This window comes from Canis aureus, chromosome 1 (genome assembly GCF_053574225.1).
Source record: "Canis aureus isolate CA01 chromosome 1, VMU_Caureus_v.1.0, whole genome shotgun sequence".
Taxonomy (NCBI): domain Eukaryota; kingdom Metazoa; phylum Chordata; class Mammalia; order Carnivora; family Canidae; genus Canis; species Canis aureus.
Window position 1 is genome coordinate 37563945 of NC_135611.1, and position 22681 is coordinate 37586625.

Below are 22681 nucleotides of genomic sequence, written 5' to 3' on the forward strand. Positions count from 1 at the left end.
CAACATAAGAATTTTGAGGGGGACACGATTCAGTCCCTTACACCAAGTAACATCATTATCTTTGTTTCTACTCATGAGGATAAACTAAAGCTCAAAACATTGCTTAACATCACCTAGCTGATAATTCTGAGAGCTTGGATCTGAAATGAAGTTGCTGTAACTCCATCACTGAGTTTTTTCCTTTTTTTTTTTTTTTTAAAGATTTTATTTATTTATTCATGAGAGACAGAGAGAGAGAGAGAGAGAGAGAGAGAGAGAGAGAGAGAAAGCAGAGACACAGGCAGAGGGAGAAGCAGGCTTCATGCAGGATGCCTGATGTGGGGACTCCATCCTAGATCTCCAGGATCATGCCCTGGGCCGAAGATGGTGCTAAACCGCTGAGCCACCCAGAGATCCCCCCAGAGTTCCTTTTTCAAAAAAGAATAAGAACAAAAATAGACTATTTGGGGTAGAAGTAACTTTTGTTAAATATTATTTCTTATTAGAATGTTTTGTTAAGATAACCAGTTTTCAGCCAGACTGATTGCCATAAGGTTATCAAAGTTAAGTTAGGACATGGAAAGATGGTCAATGGAAATGAGAGACCCCCCCCTCGTGAGCATTAGGAAATTAAAGCAGAATGACATATATGAACTTCTAGTATTTGTACTCAGTATATAAGGAGTTAAATGAAAAGTAAAGAATCAAAGAGAGATGAGGTAGTTGTCTTCAAATAGTCTTGTTTTTTTATATTTCACCCCACTGATTCAATCTGAAATTGAAGGAAAGAGGGTAGCTCTAGGCAATCAGGACCATTTATATAGTGTATATATATATAATATATATATACTATATAAACTATATATACTATATATACTACTATAAAGCAATCTTATAGCTGATTTCTTCAAGTATCACTTTCGGGACAAGCATCTATAATGAATTAGAGTTATTTTTAGGAGAAAGTTAAACATCCTACATCATAAGAGTTTATTTTTATTCTTTGTTAAATATAATGCTTCTCATAATATGTATTTTATGAGACTTCATCTTTCGTAATGAAAAGTTTGATCAAATTCTAAAATGTTTTTTAATTGGAGGGAAGGAATTCCAAACATAGCATCATTCATTGAACAAATATTTATTGAAAACTATCTTCCAGATATAATTCTAAATATTGGAATAAAGAATGAAAACCCTGAGGTGCCTGGGTGGTTCCATCAGTTAAGTGCTCGACTCTCGGTTTCAGCTCAGGTTGTAATCTCACGGGTGGTGGGATTGAGCCCCATATCGGGCTCCCTCACTAATGGGGGAATCTACTTGAAAGATTCTCTCCTTCTGCTCCTCCCCTGCTCATGTTCAATCTTTAAGTAAAGAAATAAATCTAAAAAAAAAAAAACAAAAATCCTGCAGAAAAATCCTGAATGAAGCCTACATTTTAGGGGTAAAGCAGATGGTAAATGATTACATGTCAAAAATTAAATACAGAGTACAGGCCAGTCATGCCTTAAAGTGGTTGCATGGAGGCTCTATAGAAGACCACAGCCTCATGAGAGTGGCTTCCAAATTCCTGACCCACAGAAATCGTGAGAGATATAATCATTGTTTTTTAAAGTCATTAAATCTTGAAGGGATTTATTATCCAGCATTAGATAACTGATATGCTGTTTAAAACAAGAATTCAAGTATCTTCTTACTACTGATTTCGTAATAGCTTTGTGTTTTCTACTGGTTACATGATTATTATTTTATGTTAAATGTTAGGAAACAACTAAAAAGTCGATCTTTCCCTCCAGACAGTGTTTCAAAAGCAATTGTTGGTATAGAGTGGCATTCTTAGACAAATCTGCTATTTCCAAAGAGCTACAGAGATGATTACATGAGATCAGACTCTTTCAAAGGAATGTGAACTCTTAGCCAGAGAACTGAGTTTTCTTTGTTGCTTAATTATGTGCAAAGAGGACTTGCAGGTAATTATAACATCTGAAAGGTACACAAAAAGATCAACCTGTTCCCCTCACTTATTTTCCATAGGTTAGTTCTAACTTCCAAACAATAAGATTTATGACTAATAGATTTACATATAGACAACAAATGTACCTGTTATCTGCTTTCTACACCATTAACTGACTTGAAAGAAGTTTTAAAAATTTATGGTAGGTATAATTAGTTGACCATAACAGTTTTGAACCTTTCAGAGATTTCCTTGTTCCCACTTGTAGCCTCTACCGCCTGAGGAGAGAAGCATATTGCTCCAGAATATCTATACAGAAGGAAAACCTTCCACATTTAGGTATTTGAAATAAACCCATATTAATAAGGCTGGGAATTCTTTTTTTTTTTTTTAAGGTTTTATTTTCTTATTCATGAAAGACACACAGAGAGAGGCAGAGACATAGACAGAGGGAGAAGCAGGCTCTTCACAGGGAGCCTTATGTGGGACTCAATCCCTAGACCTCGGATCACACCCGGAGCCAAAGGCAGATGCTCAACTGCTCAGCTGCTCAACCACTGAGCCACCCAGGCATTCCGGTTGGAAAATCTTTGTAGAAACAACAGTGACAACAAAATCACTTGGGATTTCCACGTGATTCAAATCTTTGGAACAAATGATGATCTCACTGATTTCTGCCTAAGAGTTAGTGTTGCTGGTCAAAACACAACCTACTAGGAGTGTGTGCTGTTTAAGGTGCTAATCTTAAGAGAAATCTTTCTATAAAATTATTAGGGCACAGCTTCTTTTCTAGCTTTCCACCATGTCTAGAGATTCAATGTCACTCTTCTTTGTCCTGGGCTATGAAAGAATTAGTGTGAGGGCTCTCTGACATAAGTAGACTAACATGCATTCATACTCAGTGTTTCTCCTGGGATGCCTTCACTTAAATTACAAATGTATTTGCCCTGGAAGTTTATGCCACTTGTCTTACTCCTTTTGTACACCCTCTTTAAAGCTGGTTCCTTGGACCCTGCTAAGTTGTACTTATTTCATTCGGTGGTGATGAAAGAACAATGCACTGATCCTTTTAAGTGTATGGCAGACAAATGCAACTTGTTTCTCTATTTCAATGTCATATAACATTATAGAGTTCTAGAACGTTGACACATCACATTTCTGACGAACCCATGGTCTTCACAGTTAAAAAGGAGATATATCATTAGAGAGATTCTCCGCAGGCACTTGCCCATATAGAGGACGTGTTCTCAGAGTGTGGTTCTCTGTACCAGCAGGATCAGCATTAATTGGGAACTTGTTAGAAATAACCAGTCTCCACTCAGACCTCCTGCATTAGAAACTCTGGGCTCAGGACCCAGCAATCTTGTTTTAATAAGCTCACCAGAGGATTTTGAAGTAGGCTGTAATGTTGTAGGTGAGAACCAGTGATACAGTACCTTCCTATCCAAAGGATAAGACTCGTCAGGATATTAAGCCTCTGTGAGGCCTGATGCAATTATAAGCTATAACGGACATTCACACTATCCTTGGTTACCTTCTTGATTTCTTCTTAGAGTCAGAATCTGTTGATGATAAAATTGAGTTGCTTTATAGCTGAAACAAATTTAAATAAACAACTCAAAATGAGAAAATTGTCTGGTAGGGGGAGTATTTTTAGAGAAATTTCTTAACAGGAGTCTGGGAAAGAGGTACCACAGAAAGTCCTCAAGAATCTCCAAATTTTGCCACTGGCAGAAACTGCAAGAGACCATCATATCTGCCTTTGAGAGCAGAAGGCAGCTAAGTGACATGTTATTTGTTACCTACCCAAACATCTGAAGATTCAAAAAAACCAGAATTAAGTTAGCAAACAATTAAATGCTCCATAATACATATCATTGAATTGTGCTAAATTTTTTTACTATGTAAAAAGTCAGTGCTATTGCATAGAGGATTAAAAATAAAGATCTCTTGGGAGAAGCTATGTAGTTAAAGAGTTTTGACATATAGCTCCATATAAACGGTAAAATCAAAGTACATGGAAAAACACAAAAGGTAGCTATAATTTTTGCCTGGGTTGGGGAAGGAGTGGCTTGGAGAGGGGTATAAAAAATAAGAGAATATTTGAGCTAGGCTCTGATCTACTTATCAATCTATCTATCCATCTACTAACTATCTCTATCATCTATTATCTATATTTATATATATATTTTGAAAGATTTTATTTATTTATTCATGAGAGACACACACAGAGGCAGAGACATAGGCAGAGGGAGAAGCAGGCTCCATCCAGGGAGCCCCGATGTAGGACTCGATCCCAGGACTCTGGGATCATGCCCTGAGCCAAAGGCAGACCCTCAACTGCTGAGCCACCCAGGCGTCCCTCTATATTTATATTTTTAAATATATGTAATATTTTTATTTTCCAATAGATTTTATTTTTAGAGCAATTTTAGGACACAGAAGGTCCAGGGATTTCCCATATACACCCTGCCCCCAAACATGTATATAGCCTTCCCCATATCAACATCTCCCAACTAGAATGGTACACTTGTTATAATCAATGAACCTAACCTGACACATCGTATCCTCTAGGGTCCCTAGTTTAAGTGAGGGTTCAGTCTCAGAGTTATTCTATAGGTTTGGATAAACTTGTAATGTTATAGATTCACCACTATAGTATCATACAGAGTTGTTTCACTGCCCTAAAAATCCTCTGTATGCCTCTTATTCATCCATTCCTCCCCCCAGTCCTGGTAACCAGTGAACTTCCTACCATCTCCATAATTTTACCTTTTCCAGAATATCATATTGTCAGAATCATGTGGTATGTAGTGTTTTCAGATTCATGTCTTTCACTTATGAAGTTTACATAGTTTTATAGCTCATTCTTTTTAGCACTGGATAATATTTCGCTGTCTGGATATACCACTTTTTATTTATCCATTCACATACCGAAGGATATCTGCGATTGCTTCCAAGTTTTGATGATGAATAAAACTGCTATAAATATCCACATGCAGGTTTTTGTGGGGACATAAGTTTTGAACACCTTCGGGTATATACCATAGAGCATGAATGCAAGATAGGATAATAAGAGTATGTTTAGTTTTGAAGAAGTCAACAAGCTGTCTTCCAAGGTGGCTGTGCTATTCTGATTCCTGCCAGCAATGGATCAGAGTTTCTGTTCCTTCACATCCTCACCAGCATTTGGTGTCAGTGTTTTGGATTTTGGCCATTCTAATAGGTGTGTAATGATATCTCACTGTAGTTTTAATTGGCATTTCCCTGATGGCATGGGATATGGAGCATCTCTTCATACGCTTAGTTACCATCTGTATATCTTATTCCTTGGTGAGGTATCTCTTAAGGTCTTTGGCCCATTTTTTAAATCAGTTGCTTGTTTAGTTAATATTGAGTTTTGATAATTCTTTGCATTTTTTTGCGTGTATTTTTTTGTTGGAATTCGATTTGCCAACATATAGTATAACACCCAGTGTTCATCCTGTCAGAATTCTTTGCATATTGTGGATAACAATTTTTTTGTGTGTGTGGATAGCAATTCTTTATCAGATGTGTCTTTTACAAATATTTTCTCCTGGTTTGTGGCTTGTCTTTTTCATTCTCTTAACAGTGCCTTTCACAAGGCAAAAACTTTTAATTTTAATGAAGTACATATATCAATCTTTCTTTCATGACTGTGGCTTTAGTGTTGTCTCAAAAAGCTCACCAACAAACCCAAGTTCATCTATAGTTCTCCCAAATTATATTCTGGGAGTTTTAAAATTCTGAGTTTTACATTAATACAGAAATTATATTCTGGGAGTTTTAAAATTCTGAGTTTTACATTAATGTCAGTTTGAGCAAATTTTTGTTGAGTATATAAGGTCTGTGCCCAGGTTCTTTTCCTCCTCCTCCTCCTTCTTCTCCTCCTCCTTCTTTTTCTTCTTCTTTGCATGTGGATGTACAGTTGTTTTAGCACTATTTGTGGAATTTTATTTTATTAAAAAATTTTATTAATTTGAGAGAGAGAGCATGAGTTGGGAGTGCAGAGGGAGAAGAAGTAGACTCCCTTCTGAGCAGGAAGCTCCATATGGGGCTCAATTCCAGGACCTGGAGACCAAGATGTGAGCCAAAGGCAGACACTTAACCGACTGAACCACTCAGGCTGCCTCTTTGTAGAATTTCAGACTTTCCAGCTGGAGTATGGACAATACTTTGGTGAGGCCTAATTCTCAACTCATCCCAACTATCTCTAGTGACTGAAATATACCAATATGTTGTTGAGAGTGGCTGAGCTAACCCAGCTATTTCACATATGAGGAAGCTGAGAGAATCACTGTTCTGTTCAAGAAGACTCTCTGCTTGTTAATGATAAAATCAGATCAAGTCAAGAGCTCAAATAGCCTTACTCCAAACTGAGGTGCTGCTGGATATACTCAAAGGCAAGTTAGAAACAAGGGTTTGGGGCTAGAAGGAGAGTTAAAGAGTAGAAATAAAGATTAGAGGGTCATTTATAAATGTTATGGCTGGAGCTGAAGCCATGATTAAAAGGCAAAGCCTTGATTAGCAAGAACTGCTCCAAAAAACTAGAATGTGGGAAATATTTAGAACAGAACTAATCTTAACTCTGTCTATAATATGGTAAGACAAGATCTTATTCATTCATTTTCCCAACAAGTACCTATTGAGCTCCTACTGTTTACCAACTGCTGGGCTATATCAAGTAAAGAAAATAATTAGGGAGTTTATTTTCTATAGAGGAAGGAAGAAGAAAATATGAAATGAATATATGTCAGATGGTGATAAGAGTTTGGGGAAAATGAGTAAGAGGGATAGAATGACAGTAGTGGGTAGGAAGGGTGCAATTTTATGTAGAATGGTGGAGAAGGCCTCATTGATAAGCTGGCCTTGGAGCAGAGGTTCACAAGAAGTGAGGAAGCGGGCCATTTGAATATCTAGAGGAAGATCATACAGACAGAGGGAACAGCCATTTCAAAGGCCCTGAGGGAACATCCTTGGCACGCTGTAGATACAAAAGGCTCCCTGAGGATGGAACAGAGGGATAGAGGGAGAATGTGAGTCATGAGGACTGAGGCCACCGAGGCTCAGATCAGCAGGGGCCTTCCAGCCTTCATATAGATTTAGGTTTCTGAGTGAGCCGAATAACCATGGGAGGACTTTGCACAGAGCTGGGACATTATCTGCCATATGTCTTAAAATGATCACACTGGTGGTTGTGTTGGGAAAAGACTCTAGGAGGCCGTCACAATAACCGAGTTAAGATGATCACAGCAGGGATTAGCTGTTCGCTGTGGAAGTGATGACAAGTGATTGGAGTTCAGATGCATTTTGAGGGTGAACTGATGGATTGGATATAAGAGGTGAAAGAAGAAAAAAACATGAGGATGACTGCAAGGTTTTTGTCTTGAGAAGAGAAAGATGGAGTGCCATTTACTGAGGTACAGAAATCAGCCAGTAGGATTATTCTTACACTATTAGTTCACAAAACTTCCAATTAGGAAGTGTATTTTGTTTTTCACTGCTCATGATGTCATTATATATCTTTAGTAGGCATCTGTAGCCAATCTCATGGATGTGAACTCTTGGGATCGCTCCTGATACAGCCTCCCATCCTGCTACTGGAGAGGCTAGTGTGTCCATGCTTGCTTGCTTGTAATAACGAAGGGTGATGGGATATTAGCTTTAGTGTCTCAATGACTCTTGATAAAGGAGGTAGGAAGGAATGGAGGGAGGGAAGCAAGGAAGGAAGGAGGGAGGAGGGAAAGTTATTGACCATTTCATCCCATCCCATCTTTTAAAAGACCATCCCATCTATTTATGATGCTCTTGAGGAAGGTAAAGATTTTCAGTGGGAAAATCAATGTTACAAGGTGGTATTATATTAATGTTATGACATATCAAAATGTGTGGAGAAGTGCCATCCATACCATAGTTTCAGAATGCACGAAGTTCATATTTACAACCCTTGAAGTACAATGTATCAAACTTAAATGATGATGTCCTTCACTCTTAGGCGATTGATAGGCTACAGGGACAATGAAAGTGAGTTGTACCATTCTGAGTTGGTGTCTTTAATGATAAAGACATCGAGTGTATTTGCAAAGTCTGTCGATAGCAAATCTACTATGTGGCAAAACTCATTATAAAATTACATTCCTGGGATCCCTGGGTGGCGCAGCGGTTTGGCGCCTGCCTTTGGCCCGGGGCGCGATCCTGGAGACCCGGGATCGAATCCCACGTCGGGCTCCTGGTGCGTGAAGCCTGCTTCTCCCTCTGCCTGTGTCTCTGCCTCCCTCTCTCTCTCTCTCTCTCTGTGACAATCATAAATAAATAAAAAATTAAAAAAAAATTAATAAAATTACATTCCTGATTTTTTATAAATATTTCCATTTATAAGTGTCAACGGGCAGTTTTTACTATAATACAAACACTCGTTCCTCTGGCTCCAAGCTGGCATTTCAGCATTGGATTCAAATTTTAGATCAAAATGTGATATCTTCCAAATAAAACTGGCAAAGAATATGGTAATCTAAATTTAGTAAGATCAACGGAACTGCTTTTGTTTTTTCTCATGTGTCAGTACTTTTAATGTTGTGTACATCAAATTATAGTAAAAAGACGACTATAAACAACATGCAGCCCCTCTATTTTCATGAACAGCACACAGATTACAGTAAACCGAGTTTATATTCCACCATCAAGTGTGGTTCTCCCATTAGTTCACTTTGTGACAGGTCATTAAGAATATCTTCAAATCCAATAGTCTCATCATTACCCCTTAAAATATCCAATGAAAGGTTTGAGCTTGGAAGAAATGGAAGATGCTGAACCTGTCGCACTGCCTTGAATTCCATTTGTAAGTTTAGTGGAGCGAACAGACCCTGGATGTTTCTTAGTGTAGAAAAATTCATTTTATCTTGGTTGAGCTGGAAATTTTTTTCTGATAATTCAAGAGGATGACTGGGCAAAAAAAGTACATTTTTCACACCAGGGAGACCTTTTCCTAGAAGATCATGCTGTTCAAAAGGTCCACTTGCTGAAAGTTCAGTAACTGGAATACTGTCCTTCAGCTGAGATCCAAGTCCTCTGGCATCCATCTTCACTTGCTCTGTGAACAGCCGTTCGGCAATATTACTGTCAGCCGGTCCCGCCCCGGAACTGCTTTTATACAATATTCTGCATATTTCAAATCAACAGAGCTTATACAAGTAAAGTAGAAATCAAACATGATTTTTTTTTTCTTTTGGTACACAGTTTGTGTTAGTACCATGAAAACTCATGAAATCTTCCTTGACTTATGGCAGTGGTTCTCAATTTTGCCCCTTAGGAAATACGTGGTAATGTCTGGAAACATTTTTGGTTGTCATAACTTGGGGGTTAGGATGTGCTACTGGCATGTAGGGGGCAGAGGTGAGGGATACTGTTAAAGATCATTGAATGTGTAGGGCAGGCCCCACGAGAGTGATCTGACCCACAATGTCAATAGTGTTGAGGTTAACAATCCCTGATGTATGCCATTGCTCACAATTCATTTTATAGCTTATATCACAATCTCATTCCTTGAACTGAGCTTCATCGTTCAACTGTTCAAGTCAATATTTGAGTGCAAAGGTAGATTGGCACTATGATGTATTTCTAGGATGGGACAAAATACATCACTTTAGGGTTACATGATTATTGGTTAGTCATTACTTGAGGTGAAGTATCATATGATTCTTTATTAGAAACTGGCAAGTGTGCCAGATTAAGGCTTTTCATGAGAGTACCATCAAGGTTAGTGAATTTTTGGAAGATAATAGCCACCTTTGTTTTATGTCTAAGAACTTGATCTGTGCTTTGTTTAGTCATTCTATTTCTATGGCTGTTTATTCAGATGAGGGGCAATTATAGCTGGTAATTCTAGATGCTACAACTTTAAAAAAAATCACTTTAGTAAGGAAGCATTTCATACTTTTTAGATTTTTGTTTTAGAGTAATTTTATTTTTTAATTTTATATTTTTATGATTTGAGAGAGAGACTGTGAGAGCACAAGCAGGGGGAAGCACAGAGGGAGAGGGAGAAGCAGACTCCCTGCTAAGCAGGGAGCCTGACATAGGGCTGCGTCCCAGGACCCTGAGATCATGACCTGAGCCAAAGGCAGATGTTTAACTAACTCAACCACCCAGGCTCCCTGCTGTAACTAATGCTGGCAACAACAAGTTTTTTGGTGAGGCTAGAATCCAATATGACTGCTGTCCCTAGAAAAAGAGAGACATCAGGGGTACAGGCACTCAGGAGAGACACCATGTGAGAGCACTGGGAGAAGGCAGCTGTCTGCAAGCCAAAGGGAAGCCTCAGAAGAAACCACACTTACCAACGTCTTGATCTTTCAAATTCCAGTCTCTAGAACTGTGAGAAATAAATTTATCGTGTCAGTCTGTGGCATTTTGTTATGGCAGCCGCAGCAGACTAACACAGGTGTGTGCCTAGGAGCAAAACTGCTGGGTCAGATGGGAACTCTGTGTTTCACAATTTGCAGAGCTGCTGGACTATTCATATGCAAGTCTTTGTATGGATATATGTTTTCTTTTTTTAGTAAATACATAGGAGTGGCATAGCTGGTAAGTGGATGTTCAACTTTGTACAGAAATGAACCAACTATTTCCCAAAGTGGCTGTAGCATTTTTCATTCCCACCAGCAATATAAGAAGGCTCCAGTTTTCCCCATCTTTGCCCACACTTGTCATTGTCTATTTTTTTATTATAGCCATCCTAGTGGGTATGAAATGCTATATCTGTGTGTGTGTGTTTTAAATAGATTTATTGTTCTGAGCCATTTTAGGTTCACAGCAAAATTGAGCAAAAAGTACAGGATTCCCATATTGCTCCTACCTGCTCCCAATCCTATCATATCCCACACCAGAGTGGTAAATTTGTTACATTGGATGAACATATATTGTTAACTATTGTTACAATCAACAAACCTATATTGTCATACTATCATCACTCCAAGTCCATAGTTTATATTAACATTCATCTTTTTTTTTTTTTGAGTCACAAGACTTACCATTTACAAATCCCAGAAATAGGAGTGGGTGTACAATGAGCTGGGGGAAGGGCAGTCATCCATGCCAGGTCATGAATAAGCAGGTGATAGAGAACAGGGGAGAAGCACCTGCACTACTTATAAGGTAGTTGGGGAAGAGGTCACTAACTTTTCATGGGCTTGACTCTATTTTACTTTAATATTTTAATTTATTTGAGTGTGTTTGACACATCATGTTACATTAGTTTCAGGTGTACGACTTAGTGATTTGACGAATTTATACATTATGCTATGTTTATGGGTGTAGCTACCATCTCTCCCAGTACATCAATGCATCACTGTTACAGGATCGACTGTATTCCCTATGTTGCGCCTCTTATTCCTATAACTCATTTATTCTGTAACTGGAAGCCTGTATCTCTCACTCTTCTTCACTGATGTTGCCCAACCTCCATATTCCTTTCCCTCTGGCAACTATCAGTTTTCTGCATTTATAGGTCTTATCCTGCTTTTTATTAATTTATTAAAAAATTTTTTTTGAAGATTCCACTTATGAGTGGAATCATGTTGATGTAGGCTGGCTGGGTCTGAGGGCCCAAAGGGGATCCTGCAGGACCAGCCAAGGGGGTCCTTGGCTTCATGCAGGATGGAAACCAAACGAGCTGAAAGGCAGTAAGAGCAGAGTTTAGTGGAGACAGAGAGAGATTATAGATACAGACAGAGCATCTGGAAGACTCAGAAAGAAATGGAAAATGCGTCTTGTCTTTGCTTTGGGACTGGGTTTTTTATTGAGGACGGTGGTCTGGTGTACTTGTCTTTTAGTAATCCAAGAACAAAGATGAGAGTTTAGGTGTCCTCCACAAGTCACTTATGCTCTGGAGTCAGGGGTCTTGGTGAGTCAGTGGTCTTGGAAAACCTTCATCATGACCCTGCCTAGTCACTCCTTAGGTGTTACCTATTGTACTGAAAGACCAAAGAAATCATTAAGTCCTTGACCTTTAGAAGGAGGACATACTCCATCTGTTGTATAAGCTATGTGTGAGGCCAGAGTGTAGGTCCTAATGAGATTGGAAGCAGGAGAAGGAGCGAATAAAGTTTTTCATGGGGTCCCTTTAGTTGCTGGATCAATATATTTGTCTTTCTCAGTCTTATTTCACTTCGGGTCCATTCTTGGTGTTGCACATTCTATGGGTTTTGACATACATATAGTGATGTAGCCACCACTGCAGTGTCGGAAGAGTTTCACGGCCCTAAAATCCATCAGTGCTCTGCCTGTGCATTCCTCTCTTCCCATCCTCCAATCCCTCACTATGGTTTTGATTGCATTTTATTTGCGTTTCCCTAATACTGTTAGTTATCTTTCCATGTGCTTATTGGTCACTTAGTTTTGTTTGGAGGGACGGGAGATATGGGTACAAACTTTCAGTTATAAGGTGAGTAAGTTCCGAGATTCTAAAGTTCAGCATGAGGACTGTAGTTAGCAGTACAGGACTGTACACTTGTAACTTGCTGACAATAGATCTTAAGCTTTCTTACCACACACTGAAAAAGATTTTTAACTATGTGGGGTGATGGTGTGTTAATTACCTTGGTCCTAGTAATCATTTCACAATGTGTATGTATATCAAATCATCACACTGTACACTTTAAATAGATACACAATTTGTCAGTTATTCCTCTTGCTAAAGTTGGGAAAAAAAACCTTCAGAGTTAAGATGCTACTATTTGTACTACTTGATAATCGTTTTTGAGGCCATTTAGTGGCACTATATTGTGGCAATACAAAATACATAGGATATTTTTGAAGTAATTTCATAGGACTTTAGGATTTCTTATGCTTTCAATGTCTTCATTTTGAAATAAAAATATGTCTATAAAACACACACACACACAAAATCTTTGCTCATTTTTAAATTGGGCTGTCTTTTTATTATTGGATATCAGTGCTTTTTAAGGTTGAATTTGCTTCCAATTGGAGAGGAAAAAAAAACCCATGATTTTGTCTAGTGTAGAGGCCAAGTGCAGGCTGCCCCAGAATGGGCCATTTTGGCATGAAGATTATGGAGTTAAAAAGCCGTCAGACCCCAGCAGATTTTGGAAAAGCTCTTTACTCCCCGCTTCCCACCCCCACCCCCCGACCCCCTACTACTGTCTAAAAGAATTTAGATAGAGGACCTGCTCCAGGAAGAGAGCTATCACCATAGTTAACTACATTATCTTATGAACTGGGTAAGGCCTATTTGGTCAAAGTCCTTTGTGCCCCGTTATTTCTCAGTGGCTCAGCAAACATTTAGTCTTTTTCAACTTCCTGTGAATTGCATTCCATCCCTCTGACGTCCCAGACTCCATCCTTTTCTCTTAGTTCAGAATGACATATAGACCTCATTTTGCATGTCATGGAATTTCCATGTCTGTGTGAATTCCCCGTATGTTCGAGATTAAATTTGACTTTCTCCTGTTAATTTGTCTCATGTCAATTTCTTAGTCCATCTATAAAGACCTTGAAGGGAACAGGAAATTCTTGCTTCCTGACACTAGTGTGAGAGAAACATGGTTAATATTTTATGCTGACAATGCAGTTGTCTTGTGATTTCAGGGCAGAGCTACCACATTTTTTGACAGCTGGATTCATGGAAGTCCAAAAAAACCTAAACAGCTCAATGCAATATTAAATAAGTCTTAGAGATAAAATTAGTGTAACAGTTACTGATATCAAAATCAAAGAATAAAAATCAAACAGTACGTACTATCAAATGTGGAACACACAGGAATAGTACAGTAGGAGAAATGTGAGATGATTTCTCAGTGTTTATAATTAGCCAGGTCTCTTTAGTGGACTGGATTTTTGCAAATGGTTCAGTAGCCCTCACAACTCTGCTTTGATGTGAGCCATGTTTATCAGTTATTCCAATGAATTAAATTCAACAACTATTTACTGCATACCCAATGGAAGGCAACGCCTTTTTTCTACTGAATTCATTTAATTCTTGATTAAATTTTAAAAAAATAGTTGCATTTCCTGCTTATGAGCTTTTTAGAAAGGGAAAATAGCAGTGCCCCTCTTTTTGGTATTTATTATTCACTTGGGTAAAGAGATTCTGGAACTTAATGCCACACGTTTTGGGAAAAAGAAAACAAAACCTAGAATGGGAAATACCATCATTAACTAAAGGACTTAAAAGAACCTTAGAGTTCATTTGTAGTTTGATAAAACTCCGTCTTTTCTTGAACTTTCAGAAATGATTTCACTATCTCTTCAAGAACCCATTTTATGTTCTAAACTTTCTTTCTTATGGATAATCAAAATCATATTGGATGCTATACATCCCTCCTCTGCATTTAGTAGGGAAGGTGACTAGCTTTTACCCTCCAACATCTTGATACAAAAATGAAATTCTTCACCCTTCCTTGCCTTGATGTGTGAGGACCTCCCATCTCCACTTACATAGGTGACATATGACTGCCATATGTGTGGATGGGAATAAGGGTGTTACTATTCATCTGTGTATTAAATAAGAGGAAGCTAAATTTCTCTTTTTACAAATAATCCTCCCAACTCAATAGAAGTTCCAATATCTTCTTTCCACACCTTAATGATCTCCTTGCCTGTTCCTGCAAAGTGCACATGCCACACTGGAAGCCATAATGGACACTAGTAATACTAATTTAAAAACCTTTTTTTCCCACTGCAATCTTCCTTCTATATACAAACGTTTAGGTTATGTCTAGACACTTTTGGGTGTATTTTCTAAGAAATATGATAATGCTATTTAAAAGTGGTAACCAAGGGTGGTCTATGTATTCAGGGTTCGATCAGAGAAACAAAACCAGCAGGAGAGATATAGTAAAGTATTATAGGGCATTGGCTTGTGATTGCGGATGTTGGTTTGGCAAGTCCAAAGTCTATAGAGCAGGCGGGGACTCTCAGGCATGAGTGGAAGCTGCTGTCCACAGGTGGAATTTCTTCTGGGAAGTTTCACTTCTGTTCCTAATGCCCTTTTACTGACTGAATCAAACCCATCCAGGTCATCTAGAATAATCCTCTCCTTTTAAGTTGGCTGAATATGGACTTTAACCAAACTTATAAAACACTTTCACAGCAACACACAGATTACTATTTGATTGATACCGGAAACTGTGGCCTACCAGAGGTGACTTATACAACTCACCATTCACAGGTGAGAATTATCTCTGTGGTCACAGAGCAGTCACAGAATGATTATCACTATTCCATTTTATATTCATATGGCAACAGCATTTGGTTCAAAGTCAGCGTTATATGCAACTCAACCATTTTTTTTTTTTTTTTAACAGTGCATGATGCAAAATTAAACGGAATCCTTGTTATCTACAAGATCCACCAAGCTTGCATATAGTGTTGCTGCTGTGCGGGTGGATTTCTTAACATAAACTTTTGTCTGTGATCAATAAACATGTACATATAGCAAATTTACGCTTGGCTAGAAAATTTTTGCCATTCCCTACCTTGTTCCTAATGAATAAGTAAGTATGTAATTGAAGATACTTTAAAAATAGGCTATTGCAGTTGTTCCCAAATTTTTTGGTCTCAGGACTTTCATATGTATCAAAATTACTGAGGGCTTTAATGGCTTTTATTTATATGGGTCATGCCATTAGTTTGGGCTGCTATAGTACTCTCTCCAGGGAGCTGCAGCTATTTACAATTTTGGGGGGGTGCCCTCCGAAGCTCATCTGAGGGGTGCCCTGCTCACTCCCCAAGCCCACTGACTCCGTTAGGACTGTTCAGGTAGGGGATCTGGTAAGTACCCTTTTATGTAATGGTGGATAAACTACTTTTCTGATAGAGACAAACAGTCTCAAAACTGAGGAAGAACAGAACAGATTAGAAGAAAGGAAGAAAGAAGAGAATTAAAAAGTGGTTTAATCAGTAAAGATCTTTATCTTAATGCTTGAAAGACCAAAACCATTTAAGAAGGAAACTTGCCAATCCTTTGCTGTATGCATAAAGACTATGAGTAAAAATAATCATCCTTTTAAAAGAACTTATTGCATAAATCAGATGTCTGCTTATCTGAGTTGTCCTTAGCAACTTAATAAGAGGACAGAAGTGCTATGTATTTATTTGTACTGTATCATGCTGGTAAGCAGTCATGTGGGAAGCAAGGTAGAATGGTCACCCGCAGAATAAAAGAAGTAACCAGGTAATCAATTATAGACTTAAAAAGTGAGAAGCCCAGAAGAAGTTTTAAGTAAATACAACATCCCATAATGATGCTTAATATTTTAATAACTAATCACTGATAAATACTGATACAATAAAGCAAGATCAGGCACTAAGTTCTCTTCTTAAGTATAGGTTTGCATTTACCAAAGACATCTTTTTGTGTCTGCCAAAGGAAAATATTTTCAACACAATCAATAGGCAATAATGCTCTCCTCTTAGTCAGTGGAAATTTTTATGAAGAGTCTGAAAAAGGCGCTCAGTGGTTGAGCGTCTGCCTTTGGCTCAGGTCATGATCCCGGGATCCTGGGATTGAGTCCTGCATCAGGCTCCCCAGAGGGAGCCTGCTTCTCCCTCTGCCTATGTCTCTGCCTCTATCTGCATCTCTCGTGAAAAAATAAATATTAAAAAAAAAAGGAGTCTGAAAAAATAACTGGATGTAGCTCTCATGTGATTATAGGAAGCTGGGAAACAGAAGGGGGCATAACATGCCTTTGCAGTTCTGAGTACAGAATTAGGGATGTGGTAAATATAAACTAAATGGTCATGAAAGAAAATAAACATAGGTAATCTCCGTAGATATACTCTAAACAAGTCACTAACAAAGTGAGGAGACACTAGATTTCTAAGGAAATTTGGGAACAAATATTTGCTCCATAAGGCACTTGTGCTGGTATACAAATCACAGATCTCACACAAACAGTATCAGTCCTTGGACAAAACTGTTCCCTGATCAGGCTCTATCAGAAGTGTGGAGCATAAATAAGAACCAGTTTCCAGGAGACAAATATAACAAAGGGCTTTGGAGGAAGACTTTTAAGAGAAGACTGAAGGGATGGGTTATTTGATAGGAAGAAAGAAAGTTACTGAACAATTTAATAATAGACACCTATACAAACGATCATCATACAGATAGAGGAGGCTAAATTTTATTTCTGGTTTGTAAGAAGTTGCATACATAAGTTGCAGTACAAAGGATTCAGTTTCCATATAATGAAGGTCAGTTTCAACAAGCACAATCAGTCTTAAGTCACTGATACTAAATAATGGAAAAGAATATGAGGGATGGTATGGGACCTTCAAAGACAAGGTATGTGTGTCCCGGAAAGGCTGGCTGAAGGTAAGGGAAGACAGGTTTTCGTGCTATTTTCTGTCTGTGACATTGCGCTTTCTAGAATTCAGATGTAACACCGCATACCTGTCCTGAGACCTGGAATGCTCCTTGGGTTGTCAATTACCCTGCAGGCTCCTCCTCTAAAGGAAGGCTTGGGAGTGGTTCCTATTTAACCTTAATGAGATAGCATTCTTGTGGGTTTCACAATATAACAGAGATACATGGAGATTCTCATATATTTTATAAAATATAGTTAATTGGTCCCGCTTTGAAGAAATATTATTAAAGATTAGATTTCCCTTATCAGAGTAGACAGGCTCAAAATACATTGCTTGCACTGTACTGTTTTAATGATATTTCATTTTTTATTGGCATGCCAGTTAAAGATCATGAAATGACGTTATTGGGGGGATTTTGTTTAAATTCTAGAAAAACTGAAAGATACCTTTTTTAAAGTAAGCTCCATGTCCAACATAGGGCTTGAACTCATGACCCTAAGATTAAGAGTCACGTGTTCTACCCACTGAGCCAGCCAGGTGCCCCCCAAGATACTTTTTATTTAATTTAACTAAGCCTGATCTCATTTTAGCATAGGTGATTTTTGCATTTCAAAAGGTTATTCTGTAGTTTAATAAATAATTCAAGCACACTAAAATTTCAATTTACTAAATGTAGTAAATGAGAGCATGAGAAGATTTAAAAGACAATTTGTTTTTTTGTCTACTTGAAAGGGCATTTTAAGTTGATGACTAATCTTGTATGGCTCAATTCCATTCCTGAATATTTATCAAATTATGAGTTTGTAATTATTCATAAAGCATTTGTGGTCACATCTTGAATTACCATGTCGATAGTTTTTAGTTTGTTATTAAGAGGACATGAAAAGTATGAATCCCTAAAAAGCGAAACACATGGATCATTCTGCCACAATAAAGACCACGAGAAAAGCTGAAGCTGCAATAAACAGTAAAGTTATCTGGTTTGAAGCAAAGGAATATGGAATTAGGCACATGTATTTTATACTGTATACAACTCATCTTTTCAGTCCTAATAAGCTGACTCGGATTCATGTAACGGAGAATACTTCCCCAGAGCCAAATACATTTAAGCTCTTTAAGGATTGGCACGATCCCTTTTTTCTCACTGGTTCATTAGAACAGTACCCACTTTAGAACAACTATTTGTGAGCACAGTAATAGTTCAGAAAATATAAAATGATGGAAGAAGGAAAAAGAACAGTCCTTCATTTGCAGCCAAGAAGATGTGGGGATTAGATCTGTATTTGTTTTGACCAACTTTCTGGGAGAAATGCCATGACTGTTTTGAACAAATGATAAATGTCTATAAAATATGGAATTCTATAGTAAAAACAATTTTGACATCTTTTGTTAAGAGACCAAAACAAAAAACAAGAAAATACACGAATGTTGTATAGCTCAGAAATTAATAAATCCCCAAATTTCAATTTCCACTAAAATATTTATTTAATTAATGATATCTTACAGAAATAAATAAGAACAGTTTTTCTCTAATACAGATAGGTGTATTTATATATATTTTTTTTCTTTTCTTTCTTTTTTTTTTTTTTTACAAAATCGAAGCATATCAAATTGTTTTCCCTAAAACTTTAGCTCAAAAAGGAATACTAGGAAACAAACAGAAATACTGAAATATGCTGATTATCAAATTATAACCATGGACCTTTTGAATCTCAGCATGACAGAAGATTTAGAGAAAGACCATGAGATTGGGAGTTAGGGCATCTGGGCTCCACTGTTGCCTTGCTACGTGTCACAAGCATGGTTCTCTGTATTTCTGAACCTTGGTTCTCTACCTTTATAAGAGGAATGATATTAGTTATACCAACTTCACAGGACTGGTGGGCAAATTAAAGCTGAATGTGAATGTACAGGAAAGCTCTTTATAATATGTAAAGAGCTACAAAAATAATAGTCTTGTTTAATTTCATATAAAAGAATCAATGCATATCTTCCTTCAACTGAAGAATAAGCACCAAAAACGTGTGTGTGTTTTCTTCAGTGGAATTATGTCACCCTATAAACCTAGAATAAGAAAATGCACCTTAACTAAGCACCAAAGCTTCTTGGACAAATGTGATATAAGGGATATTTCTATTACAGTTTTCTGGGCAGCTAAGTAGGAGCTAATGAGTCCTGAGGGTCATTTAAAACTCTGGAGGCTCAAAGAAAATGAAACAAGAATAGTTGTGTTACATCAAATGGCTAGGATAAAATAACCTACTCCTTATTTAGTGATTTCAAAGTCCATTAATTCTTCACAGAAGAAGAAACACTCAGTTATCAGTTGCAATTATTTGCTTATGTAAATACGACATTCTCTTGTTCCAAAGATCAAATACTAGTCCTTGAGAGAAGTCCTAGTAAAATAAAATAACAAATTATCACAAATTTAGATACTAGTGGTTAAAAGTCTAGTTTCCCAACAACACAGGAAAGGAAAAGAATCCAAGACATCAATATAATAATGAAGAAAAAAAAAAACAGAACACAAAACCTGGCCATACATACTTCCATGTTATGATTAAGAAATAAAATGATAAAAACTGCAATATTTACAGATACATCAATCTTAAAGTATGTAAAAACAAGGAAAATTAAAAATAGAAAAAGCAGTTTAGATAATTTTATGATAAACATGAATACACTTAAAATGCTATTTAAAGTTCACTGCATACACTGACACTACTTAACACATCATAGAAATAAGAAAAGTGTTCAATGTTTCAATTTTTAGTAGCAACATACAGAGAAAAGAAAAACTTGCCTAAATGTTAACTTATTGTTAGGAATAGTATTACTGTAAAGTCACTATGCATGGAGTTATAGTCTAAAGCTACTCAAATAACTAGAAGTTAATATAATTTGCCATCTACTTAAAATATTACTACCAAGATATTGGTGAATCATGTACTAAAGATACTGAAGGCCCTTCCAAAACGAGATTTTTGTGGGTCAAATATACTAGGTCATATAAAATTAGACCAGTTTATTCTCTCCCTTACTCCAATTCTTTTTAAGACCGATCTTATCAAAAGAAAAGTACACATTACCTCTCTTAATTCCCTTGCATCATCAGATGTAGTTATTCTTTGGGACAAAAATAAATGTTGTATTAGGAGTGTAAGATCAAAAATCTTTATAGATCTTTTGGAAACAAGATAATTGGAAAGGACTCAGTAACTACTAGGACACCATACAACTAAAAAAAGAAAGAAATTCATTCAATGAAGAACAGTATTTACTGACATCTACTGGATTTTTTACTTGTAACCTTCTCTATAAGCAATGAAAAACTTAACTACAGTAAAGTCTCTGGATTGAATCAAGTGTACTTCATTCAAGTTCTTCAGTTTCTTTGGTAAACAGATCCGCCAGATCAGCCAAGGTTAAGACGGAAGCTTCGGGATGCTTCACCGATGAGCTCGTGTGACTGCAAGGTTTCCCAAGGAAGGAGAGTCAGAAAGAAACCAAGGAATAAATGGTTACATTTGTGTTATATTTTGCTCTAGTCTCAATAATATTAAGACATAATGATATAAAAATATTCTTATAATATAAAAACATATTTGCTCATAAGTGTTTGTAAGTGAACCATAAGAACCTTCAAGAAGAAAGTCAATGACAGGATCATTAGTACATCTCGTCAAAATTAGTGAAGACTTCTGTATAGCACTTTTAGGTTTTGTTATAAAATGTCTTTTCTCTCCACAATTCCTAAAATAAAGAAACAGAACCCATGCCAAATGCTGCTACAGCTCTCACCTTAGAATCTGCCTTCTTACTACCTAAAGTTAGTGTATTTGAAGAGAATTTCAACAGCTCTTGTAACTGCTATTTTATTTAAGCAGCTTAACTATAATTGCTGATTTCTGTTACACATGGAAACATCAGCAATAAAAAGCCTTCATGTCTGATGCAAATAGCTTTCACAGTAGACTCTTTCCTTCTCATAAACCACCAATGGAAGGAGATTTCTCGTTCAAATTGCTTCGTTGCTATGCACTGTGCCTCTGTATAGACATCCCTTCCAAGGCAATCATTCCTCTGTATCTGCCAACCATACCTATCTCATAAGGATATATAGTAAGGCATTGGTTTATGTTTTCAAAATGACTTTGAAGAAAATTATGGAATAAATATTAGAAGGTTTTATAATTTTTAAACTTTATAAAATTTTATAATTTTAAAGTTTTTTTTTAAAGATTTTATTTATTTATTCATAAGAGACAGAGAGAAGGCAAAGACACAGGCAGAGGGAGAAGCAGGCTCCTCGCAGGGAGCCTAATGTGGGACTCGATCCCAGGACTCCAGGATCACACCCTGAGCCAAAGGCAGACGCTCAGCCACTGAGCCACCCAGGAGTCCCTAAAATTAAGTTTTTAAAATTAAGGTCGCTCTGGTCTCTCTGCTTCTGTTCTGCCTTTGGAACAAATATCACAATCATCAGCTGAGTTTTAAGTCCAGATCTTCTCGTGTGCATGTGACCAGCATGTGTGATTTATAAAGCAACACTGTAAGTTTCCTTTTAGAGATATCAGACGAAGGCTTTTAGGGTGGGCATAAAGATAGATTTCTTTAAAAAGTAATCCAATATGGCAAAGAAATGTAGGGCAGTTTAAATATTTTTAAACATTACAATCTCTATTAATAAATTAAGTCAAATATAGGATGTCCAGAGCATTAACTGGAAAATTTTAGATAGGTAAAATGTCCTGTTTTGCCTTTAAAAAATGTATCTGGTCATCTAAGTGAAGAAGTCCCAACACTTGTATAACCTTATATAAACAGGTAACATCCATCGGGCTTGTAGCAGATTATTATGTACCTCTTCTCAGCAGTTTTCAGCATTGCCTGCATTCTTTCTTCTATTGTTGCTTTAATTAAGAATCTGTGTACAATAGTAGGTCTAGAAGGTATGAAACAATGGTAAGTTCAAAAACTTCTTAAAACCAATTAGAACAAACAAGACTTCACATATTATATGCTATATTCATCAGTCACACAGGGCCCATTGTGGCAAGTAGTAATCAAGGTGCTGGGGCGGTGGTCAGCAGTAAATAAAACAAACTAGTCTTAATGAACTAACATTCTAATGAGGGCAGACACACAATAAACACATAAATTAGATAATACAGATAATGCCATAAGGAAGCTGACATATGAGTTGAAACATGACTGACGGGAATGAGGTTGCTAAGCCAAGGAGCAGAAAGAGCATCTAAACAGAAGCAACAATAAATAAATGCAAGCTCTTGGGAAGAGAACATGCTTGGAACAAGCCTAAAATGTATGAAGGGCAGAAAGAAACCTCGCATGGCAGAAGTGTATTTTAACAGAGAGGCAGGGAGTGGAAATAAGATT

At 37.2% G+C, this 22681-nt stretch overlaps 1 protein-coding gene and 1 pseudogene across 3 annotated transcripts in view; both read right to left on the bottom strand.

The window, feature by feature from the left end:
- Positions 1-8514: 8514 nt before the first annotated feature.
- LOC144283359 (proteasome maturation protein pseudogene) lies at positions 8515-9110 on the bottom strand (annotated as a pseudogene).
- Positions 9111-18738: 9628 nt separating this feature from the next.
- The window catches only part of SHPRH (SNF2 histone linker PHD RING helicase), a 94467-nt gene continuing 90524 nt past the window's right edge, over positions 18739-22681 (bottom strand). For all 3 annotated transcript variants that reach the window (XM_077896121.1, XM_077896129.1, XM_077896139.1), the window contains exons 29-30: positions 22146-22226; positions 18739-20750 (exon numbers count right to left, since the gene is read on the bottom strand). In XM_077896121.1, coding sequence (XP_077752247.1) covers positions 20654-20750; positions 22146-22226 — 178 coding nt within the window. In that variant the 3' untranslated portion in view covers positions 18739-20653. The remainder of the gene's footprint in view (positions 20751-22145; positions 22227-22681) is intronic.